The following is a 10,420-nucleotide window of genomic DNA, read 5'->3' on the forward strand; positions in this document are numbered from 1 at the left end:
TGGACTAAAGCATTTATTCAATCAAAACACAGTTCATCATATTCAAATATACCTATAGTCATATTTATTATGTTAAAAATACAGAATAATTGTCTAAAAATACATTAAAAACCTAAAGCAAAGCAACTGAGTATATGAGCAACAACTGAAAAATGCAGAACTACAAAAAGATAAATGAATTGAAAAGCAAGCACATTGAATAAAATAACAATATATAGAGCTGTGATTCGGGTAATATGATTATAATTAATCAGCTATAGACAGAAAAAGTAGAAAAGATAAAACACTGAATGTATTCAGCAGCCTCGTCTCATTAAAACCATCCATTCTAATGAGGTATAATATGTTTAATAATATATATACGTCTAATTTATGAATACAGTACTGTATGTATTTATACAATACATTATACATGTTATATAAGTACATTAATATTTATACATTGATAGTAATGTATTAATATTAATACATCTATATTAACCCATAAGAACCAATGGTGACACACAGATGTCCTACAGTGGGTTCTTATGGGTCAAGTTGTCTCAGCTTGGTTTGTGGTACTTTAACTGACGTGGTTCACCCCTACTTTGGTCAAGTGACGCACTGAACACTCACAGTAATGAAGTTTAAAATTAGACCAGTGTTTTCATTGTATTGATCAGTGTATACTGTGATTACTGTCAGGTAATACGATAGTTTGGCAAAATGTCGTGAACAGTATTCATCTAAATGTAATTACCCAAATGATTATGTCATCTGATCCGTCTGATTGACTTTTTATCAGTCAGACCGAGGCACAGACAAGACCGGTTTCCACCAGGATCGTCTCATTTTATAAAATGGTTTAAAGATGCTGTAATTATATCAAATTCAGCACATTAGGCTTGTAAAAATATATATTTTCTGACCTTGTTTAAAAAGAAATACTTATTTAAAGCTGCTGTAAGTGTCATTGTTTCAGTTAACGTCCTGTCCGCTTCTCAGTTAATAATCCTCTCCCTCCAACCTGCAGCGGTAATCGCCAGACACGGCAGCAGACGGGAGGATCGTGCTCTCTGCCTCTTTATGGAGCTCTCTGTCCTGATTGGATAAATTGGCAGGGATACCAGAAAATGTCTTTTCTCTTCTTCTGCATGAATTTTATTACTTTAATAAAATAAATATCACTTACAGCAGCTTTAAACAAATGTGCCAGACCTGATCCCAAAGCAGTTGCCAGGAAATGTACCACATACCATAACTTTATGTTATAATATAGGATGATATTATTATTATTATTATTATTATTATTATTATTATAATTATTATTATTATTGTTATTATTATTGTGTTTTTATGTTCTTCGTGTTGGCCGTTGACTCCACGTCAGCGTCCTGCAGCAAACAAAGCAATTGCAAAATCAAACAAAAACGTCATAAAAAAATATTTTAACAGAAGAAAGATAATAAATTATATATTAAAAGTTACTTACCAGTGAAGTAGAGCACCCTCTGACCCGCTCTGTGCCAAAGCTGTGTTCGTACACCGAAACAGTTTCACCTGTCTTGTCTTGGATGGCAGCTCTGGAGACAGAAACAACAAGAAATAGACATGAGCCTCACAGCAAAGCTTTGCCTATGCTCACTTTCTGAGCAGACGTCAGACCGGTTCTGAAGTTCAGATGGGCCCTTCAGATTTGGGATGGGGATGGGGGAGAGCTGTTGAGAAAGTTACTCCTGACAGCTGTCCAAACAGCAGCAACAGGCAGAATGAAACAAGGCGTGAAAGAGACTGGAAATTGGAAAGTGAAAGAGATTTCTCTTTGGGCACAGTTAAGAGTGCAGAGTGACAGAGAGCAAGTGGCAGTCTCACCTCGGATTCAGCAGCAGAGGCTGTCCTCCATTCTCGTCTTCAGGACCGCGATCACCGACACCCCATCCATTGCGCATTTCCCTGTTCCTGAGGAAGAATTTAAGGCCGTTATCAGTTAACAGCTGAAAAACCCAGAATGACTTCAGGTCAGATCAACCTGGACTCAGAGTGGCACATGTGGTGACACCGTCATCTAGTTTTGTTTCTATTTTCTGCTCTTTTGGAGGCAAACATTTTAAAATGTAAACATACATGTAAATATAATTCACTTTTACTTGTACGTTTGATACTTATGTACATTTAATATCAGATATTTCAGGTATCAGATATCTTCAGATACTAGTACTACTCAAGTACTATTAGTACAGACGACTCACTTTTATTCAAGTATGACTTTGGGGTACTTTTACAGCGTTGACTGCAGACTTACCCGAGAACGCCTTTCCCTTTGTTATCATACCCTCCTGGATCATCCCTCATGTACCTGTGGAAGACGGATACAAACGCTGTTCAATAAGAATTGTGTAAAGAATTGATAGTAAACACACTGACAATCCATTCAACAGCCGAAACGCCTACCTGCGAATGTCTAGATGATTATAGGCTCCGTTAACGTCGGGGGCACTTCTGTCTCCACTGCAAAACAAACTCCAGGTAAGAATGGCACAGAGTCTCCTCTGAGACATCACATCCACAACCTGCCCCGTTAAAGGGTCACTTCACCCAGATCCTCAAAAGTAAAACAGACTACAGACACAAACAAAAGTGAACAATTTTCCTTCTCACTTTTTAGACTCCTGGATTCTCCCGTTGCTCGGAGTGCGGTCAGGACTGAAGGATTGAGGAGTCTCACCATCAGGCGCGGGATCAATACTATGGAGACAAAGGTAGCTTTTAGCAGAGTACAGTCTAGACTTCCAGTTGTTATTAGAAAAACAAAAACACTTTGAAAGTTTTGAAAAGCAGTCTCACCTGTCAGCACACACGCTTTCAAGTGTGTCATCAGGATGATTGTCATCACGTGAATCAAGGGCAGATAGTGGTTCACTACAATGACAAAGCAACGTTGTTAGCTCACGCTGTTAGCTTGGATGGAGCTTATTTGGACTTATTTGCAATTCACTTTTTCTCTGGAGCAGCTCAACTGAAACAAATATTCACCTGCCATCAGGCTGGTATTGTTTTCACCTTGTGAATCTGAGAGTTTGTGCGTGTATGTGTGTGTCATCACGGCAAAGTGGGGTCCTGGACTCGACTTTTGTAGCGGGAATTATACTGTATGTCTGTCTGTGGACCACGATAACGCTGCATGATGCAGTCACAAAACTTTACAGATGTGTAGTTAAAACCAAAATGAAGGTCGAGTTTGAAGACTGGCTTTTAAAAAGTCAGCAGTAAACTACATGTTGAAATGGATAAGCACTGAAGAATATGTACTCGTGTGTGCTCAAATGAACAGTGGCAGCTGAAATGTACATTAAAGTAAGACTGACCCAGTTTCTTCCACTGTCCTCACAGCCTGGGAAGTTTTCGGTCTGAGACATGCCAGCTGGTATGAAAACCACTTCCTGAAACAAGAAACAAACAGCAAACATTTCTGAATCCACACACAAAAATGTGTAAATGTCATTAACAGTTATTTGTAATTTCATGTAGAATATAACTCACTTCACTTTCTTTTTCCGAAGACAAAGCATCACGGTGATCATGATGATCCCGATGAGCAGGATGACCACAATGGCCACAATGACCCAAGGGGGCACTTTCATAAGTGATCCACCGGCTGTGCGATAGACAAAATACAAATATGTTATCATCAAATATTAATTTGCGTTTGTTTTGTTTTTTTCAGCAAATTCATAAAAAGTAATGCCAAGAAAAATGTTGACAATAACTTCAAAATATCACAGAATAAACCTGGAGACTCACATGGAGAGTCCTGTGGTGTTGGTGAATGACTCGGATCAGGACTTGTCACTTCCTCTGTTTAAGGTAAAGAGGTGGGATCATTTATCTGTCACGTACATGTGACGTACATGAAGGGTTTACTTGTAAAATCGGTGAGATAAGATTCAATCAGTTATCTACAGCATCTCACTGTCTTACCAGCAATCTTTAATTCCCAACAGCTCTCCTTCACCTGTTCTCCCTAAAAAAACAAAAGCAAAGTCTATTGTGGGAGTGGAGAGTACATTTTTCACATTTACAACAAGACAAATCAACTTGTATTCATTCACTTCATATAAGTGCATATTGAAATAGAGGGCAACTCACACGAACTATGCATTTTACATGCAGGCCTCGGCACTCTCCTGTGGTGATTGAACTGTCGTCGAAGCTAATCACTTGAGGTGAATGTACAAACGGCGGAGCCTGAGCAATCTTCGTCTGTTGAGTGACGTCAACAACAGATATGGTCAGACAGAGTTCTTTATCAACCTCCAAATCACAGTCAAGCGTTCACTTTCCCTTTAAAGTCCTTGTAAAAATGATTTCTGAAACAAAACAAAAGCAAATCAAAATACCTCATCGTCAGTCACTTCAATCGTCCAACCTCCCTGGCTCGGTTGAGGACAATCGTATGAAAACTTGAATCCGTTATCCGTCTTGATGTCAGAGCAGAAAATATTTATCTGAGGGCATTCTGTGAGACAACAAAGCATATCATTACAAACTTTCACACACGAAAGGAAAAAAAACAGGAAGACCATAAAACTCTCAACAACGTTTAGAGAGCGAAGAATCAGGAAGTAACAAACAAACCCTAAAAAAAGTGAAAACAGGAGAGAAAAACATGTTCACTGTGTTTCAGCTCGTACCTTGTGCCTTTCCAACACAGAAAACGGTGAAAAAAATAAGCCTGCGAAGCATTTTAAATGTAATTTCATCGAAGTGAAAGAGAGAGGACACACAACAGGCTGGGCTAGACTGGTGGCAGGGCGGAAAGAAATGCTCACTTCCTCAAACAGCAGGAAGTCACATGGTGTTTACGTCACAGATTTTCATCTGTATCACAACATATCAATCTGCCCAAACAAAAACAAACACAGACCACAGAACATGTATATTACTAAAATATATGTGAATAAAATGAAAATTATAGAGAATCACACAGAGAAAATAACATAGATACGGTACATGTTGGTCTTTACAGGAAAGATAAGTCAAGGAACAATAAATAGAATAAGTAAGTGAGACATTGGGAGGAAGAAAGGCAAAGAAAGAGGAAAAAAGAGGAGGCGAGCTACTCAGAGATAACTGCTGAGTTTCAGCTCATACATGACCAAATATCTCTAATCCAGTGTGAGTGGGAAGGAGGGGCAGAGTCCTTCCGCTTATGAAAGCTCGTCAAGCCAGTAATGAAGTAAAAGCCAACATGTTCAGTTTTGCTTTTGGCAAACCAAATCTGGAGCAATACCAAAAAGCACAGACAAAGGATTTGGCTCAATTTGGCGGTGAAGGGTTTCTGAAATAGTTTGAAAAACTGATGTCCAAAACTTAATTAAGGGGAACGTGTCCAGTACATGAAGGAGTGAGGCGGCTGCTCTTTTCTCACATGTAGCGTCCACATCAGGGTCCTGGGTACTAATGTGGTATTAGATATTAGTATTTGATAATAGAGACATAGACAGCAGAGAGAAATATATCAGATTGGGATATTAAAGTAACATTATCTAACATTTTCACCTGAAGATAACAGCTTCAAAATCATTTGATGGTGGTGTCTTGTAGCTTCGGTGAGAGGGCAGGATCACAGCGTCACATACATGTTTACTTCAACATACAAACATTATTATGATGTAATGAGTTTTGTTTGTAGTTAGCACCTACTTTACATTTGTTGCAAGCCGTGGGAGTTGTATTTACGACAGTGGTGTTGCTCTCAGAAACTGTGGGGGGCGCCAAATCACACAAAATGCCAATTTCTACATGATATTTCTTTAAACACAGTACATGCTGCCTATTTGACCTATATTAGTATTTAACCTCTGATCCGGGATGCTGTAAAACATAAATTAAACAGAGTGTGATTATTAGCTAATCCTTTTAGACATATTGAATTTTCATTTGATTGAAAAAAGACAATATATTTAATGTGGAACTATTGTTAACTGTTACTTTATTCTGAATTAGATGTCAGCAGCACCTTTCTAACAGGTCGTGACAGGAGCAATAAAAGACTGTGAAAGTTAAAAACACCAGTTTGTAATATTACACATGTAAACAGGTTCATTGGTAACAGGCGAGAGTGTCATGATTGGGTTTGAAGGGAAACCACTTTGTGAAACACATGATTGTATAAAGCAGATTACTACACGGGCTCAAGAACAAGTTATCTCTCAACAAGGCAAATGCATTTTTCTTTTATTTACACTCTTCACAGCGTCCCAACTTTTTTGGCATTCAGGGTTGTGTATTGCGATTGTGCCAAACGCTCCTGCTGTTTGAAATTTGCAGTTGTACACACCCAACACAAGGGGAGGCCGTCGTCCTACAGGTCAGAGACGCACATTAAACAGACTGCCCTGACTCTTGTGAAGAGAGAAACACAACCACCGCAGGGTTTTAATTTCACTCCAGAGGAAATGATAATAAAGAGAGGACAACAAATAGTCTGCTAATTCCCACCAACACAAACACAAACAAACAAACAGATGTGTCATTAGATAAACACATCCTGCAGCCCAGTGTGGAGTCTGTCATGTGGCGGGGGCTGTTTTCATCACCCAGGTGGAGGCATTTGTCTTTCTCCATGTCCACATTTGTGTTGTGTATATCCTCCTGTTATCTGTGTGGACAGAGGATGGCAGTGCTCCCAACATATTCCAACCATGAGACAACAGAGGGAGAACAGAGGCCTCCGAGTACTCAAAGAGGCCTCTGTCATGTCCCTTTAACACACACACACACACACACACACACACACACACACACAGTGCAAGGATAAAGCAGAAGCCGCCATGGTGCAGCACGCTTCATTTACACTGCATCTTCTCTGGTCCACCGAGAAAACACAGAACCCAGTCTGTGTCACTCAATACGGGCCCCTCTCTATCTCTTCAACTCCGTCTACTTCCCTTCCTCCATCCCTCCGTCCCTCTCCGCCTCTCCTTTGCGCTCCCCTGTCTCTCTGACATCACAGCAGTCCAGCAGCGCAGTTGAGCAAAAAGAAAAAAAAAAAAAAGTGATTTCAAAACATACTCTCAAGTTTCCACCTTAAACCTCGTCATCGCATCGCCGTGGGAATGGGTGAAGTGACATCGAGGCCAAGCAGTTTTACTCATTAGCCAATTTGGTGTGACTAACCACTTTAATATTGCATCAGTCTTGATTGCTTCATCGCTCCTTGGCGAGGCCCTTACTGAATAAAGATGACAATATCACAAGAGACATGAATGAGAGAGTAAATGGACTTGGCTCAGCTCCCCTGGTGGGACGCTGTGTGGAAGTGTCCAAATCGTCTGATCCGCTCTCCACAGATATCAAGTGACAGAGGGAGGGCTTGGATATCCTAGCATCCTTCTCCATATCCTCAGAGCCCCTGCATAAACAGAGGAGAGCAGCGATGACGCAGGACAGGCCGAAAACACACACAAAGCTATGAACATGCTCGTCTCGCGGCCCGCACTCCCACAAACACTGTCTCTGGTGCTGTGATCTGCAACGAGGAGTAGATTCCAAACAGTCTAAACACGACTTTTCGGGTAAATAATTACAATTCAGTCGCGTTTGAGTCCTCTCCCCATCTGTCTCAACCCCTTCCATCTTGTTCCGCTCACAAGAGCTGCGATGAGAGATAAACAGCTCTCTCTTCCCGTCTCTCTGCCACCCCCTCAATCCCTCATTCTCACTGTGTGTGGACGAGGGTAGTGCTCTGAGAGTTAGACAGTTTTTGTGAGGAAAAGAAGGACTGGGGTGAATTAATCCCCATAAAGTTTGTACGGTTTACTCTTATGAACCTAAGTTTAAAACAAAAACTGGGTGCACCATTCAGGGGCGTGTGAGTTGTGGAGTCAAAGCAGAGGCAAAGCGACACCCTGAGAATCCTGAGTAGCTCTGAAACAATAGTTCTGGCTGCTCAGTACCCTGCTTGGCTTGAGTTTGTATAGCTCCACAACGGTTTCAAAATACACCCAGTAGAAAGCGCACCGCAACTAAAACAGCATATATAGGCCAGGAGTGACTCTTATTAAGCAAACAGTATCATGTTCACACCCCGACAGTGAGGATTTTGGACTTTCTCTATAGATAACACATATTTTTCAGTAATATTATTCAACACCACAGATCCTTACATCAGCTTTTTCCTTGAACCTCAACCTCAGAAGAGATTGAACCGTGGAGGGGAAAAGCATCGAGTCAATGGGGGAGCTTTCAAGTAAAATGGTAATAGGAGTAATCCCTCATTCTGGGTGCAGGACCAAAGGAGAGGTGAGTTAAGAGAGCAGCAAATGGTGCTGGGACTGTTAGAGACACTTTGGTCTGTCCAGTCGGCTCAGTGTGAAGCCTGAAACTCCCACTGGCACAGGCTGGATATCACAAAGGGACGTCTACAGGCTGCCAGCACAGGAAGCACACCAACACCAACACACACGTACCCGAATATGTACACACATTCATCTGGGCTTCACCGAGCTCAATACGTGTACTAATAATACATAAATATTCAATCATGCTGTGTGGTTACAGTACATTATGGCACTTACATACCAAAAAATGAACAGCTAATAAAAGTAAATTAGCAGGTCTGAAAGAATATTATTCATGTGTGCTCCGAGTGGAGGTGTCATGGGAGTGTATGAATTTGTGAAATCACGGGGGCCTCACACAATACCATGTACACCCCCACCCCATCTACTCCTCCTACACACATATTAAAAGCCCCTTCCAGAGCCGCCAACTCTCCCCCTCATCTCCAAAAACCACAGCAGGCCTTTACAGAGCCTGGTTAGCCTGGGCACAGCAACCCGATCCTGCTGAGAAAGTCTTATAAAAGGAAGCAAATAAAACAACCCAATCAGAAACACCTCTCGTCCACGGAGCCAAACATGAAACATCGAAAAAGATTTTCTACTAACAGACCAACCCCTGCCCGAGGGCCTATCAGAGTTTGACTATAAAAGCATCACATGCATTAGGTTATAACGTACAAACAGCCACGTCAAAGCCCTGCACAGCAGCTCTGATTCACATGGTGCTGAGGCACATGTTGTGCAATATCAGAGAGCAACTTGGACAGCCTCGATTAATCTGTTTTCCAGCTCAATCTCCTGAGAGGGATCTCTGTCAGAAAACAAACCTCTCTGTTTGAAGCGTGGCCTCCAGTTAAACTTGTTCAACTTCTGCCTTTCTCTGCACATTTCACTCTCCCACTTTCCCTCTCACTCCACTTTTCTTCCCATGTCATCTCTTCCAGCCTCTCACTGCTCTTTGCTCTCCTTTGCCATCGTTCTCTCCCCAGTGTTTCTTTTCTTTACTCTCTTCATTTCTTTCCCCCCTTGTGATTCGCTGCTGGCTTACGTCTCAGTATTTGGCTTGGCGAACCCAGGGCGAGCGTGTCTTGTTACAGCAGTCCAGGCCTTCTGGTAAAGCCCTGCATTGTGAGGGATAATCCCTCAGAAACAATCAGGATTTTTATACTGTGCCCTCTGTTATTCCTGTAGCTTCACACGTAAATATACACACAGAATGCACACACACACATACAATACAACTCACACACGCTGCCATTTGTTCTGACACAGAAACAAGTACAAGGACAAGCTCTGGCATGCACTGCACATTAAGTGGACTCATGAGAAAGTATGCAAGAAATTCACATCAAATTGCCCTTTTAGTTAATTTTGTTTACAAGCTTCTCTTTGTTCTTTCTGTCATTCAGGATCCAAGACGGTCCCACCCACAGCTGTGAGTGACGTGACGGGAGTTTTAGGGGACAGGGATTTGTAAATGGGGAGTTGCTGCAGCCCTGTAAAATGTCAGTTAAGTCAGCGTGTCTATCACTGTCATGTTATGTTAAAGGCAGCCCTTCTGTGGCTGTTCACACTTGGCTGAGCCCTATTGTTAAATAAACAAAGCCGTGTGTTGGGTTGTGCTGCAGATCAGTGAGGCAATCAGGCTCTCACCTTAAAGATCAGAGCGAGGAGAATTAAGGGAGCCGAGCAGCACACTGCGAGAAATGTGCATTTGTGCACACGTCATCAAAATCAATGCAAAAAACAAGACATTTTGACATGTAACAGTATGAAAGCACAGGTGAAATTAATAACATTAACGACAGCCGTGTGCCATTGAGGTGTTCCACTTCCAGCCTCCTGGTACCTCACCGCGCCGTCATTAAAGTTATTTGCTCCATTTGACATTGTACTTTTCTGCAAACCAGCCAGGTTACAGCTAGGCAAAAGGCTGCCAAGCGTCGAGATGTCATTTCGACATTTGTGAGCACAAAACCACTTGACTGATGTCGGGACATTTTCCAGACGTGTAAGTGGCAACAAACCGGATATTTTTGGCTGGACGTCGGGATAATTTACAGCCAAAAACATCCTGCACGGTCAGTGTTTCGGCC

The 10,420-nt window shown here is 41.7% G+C and overlaps 1 protein-coding gene across 3 annotated transcripts; it reads right to left on the minus strand.

Moving 5' to 3' along the window:
• On the minus strand, nucleotides 1-9,213 carry LOC311267598 (uncharacterized protein). Of its 3 annotated transcripts, none has more exons than XM_084370747.1 (14): nucleotides 9,152-9,213; nucleotides 4,377-4,495; nucleotides 4,126-4,239; nucleotides 3,958-4,000; nucleotides 3,781-3,834; nucleotides 3,520-3,634; nucleotides 3,345-3,419; nucleotides 2,824-2,898; nucleotides 2,638-2,724; nucleotides 2,431-2,487; nucleotides 2,282-2,335; nucleotides 1,852-1,938; nucleotides 1,472-1,562; nucleotides 1-1,373 (listed from the first exon to the last, which is right to left on the minus strand). In XM_084370747.1, the coding sequence occupies exons 1-14, from the start codon at nucleotides 9,210-9,212 to the stop codon at nucleotides 1,323-1,325; spliced, it is 1,083 nt and encodes a 360-aa protein (XP_084226873.1). In that variant the 5' UTR covers nucleotide 9,213; the 3' UTR covers nucleotides 1-1,322. The 3 variants fall into 3 exon arrangements, with proteins under 3 accessions (XP_084226873.1, XP_084226874.1, XP_084226872.1); XM_084370748.1 differs by lacking the exon at nucleotides 9,152-9,213 and adding an exon at nucleotides 4,671-5,985; XM_084370746.1 differs by lacking the exon at nucleotides 9,152-9,213 and having other exon boundaries at nucleotides 4,377-5,985.
• Between the last annotated feature and the right edge of the window lie 1,207 nt (nucleotides 9,214-10,420).

This window comes from Pagrus pagrus (assembly GCF_965226575.1).
Source record: "Pagrus pagrus genome assembly, chromosome: 13".
Taxonomy (NCBI): Eukaryota; Metazoa; Chordata; class Actinopteri; order Spariformes; family Sparidae; genus Pagrus; species Pagrus pagrus.

What these genes read in the sequence shown, in the direction of transcription:
- LOC311267598 (XM_084370746.1), bottom strand. Translation starts at nt 4,562, where the DNA reads ATGGTCTTCCTGTTTTTTTTCCTTTCGTGTGTGAAAGTTTGTAATGAT. An exon ending in TTGAAGTGACTGACGATGAG is followed by an intron (nt 4,240 to 4,376) that starts GTATTTTGATTT and finishes GTCACTCAACAG; the next exon opens with ACGAAGATTGCTCAGGCTCC. An exon ending in CTTCGGAAAAAGAAAGTGAA is followed by an intron (nt 3,420 to 3,519) that starts GTGAGTTATATT and finishes TTCTTGTTTCAG; the next exon opens with GAAGTGGTTTTCATACCAGC.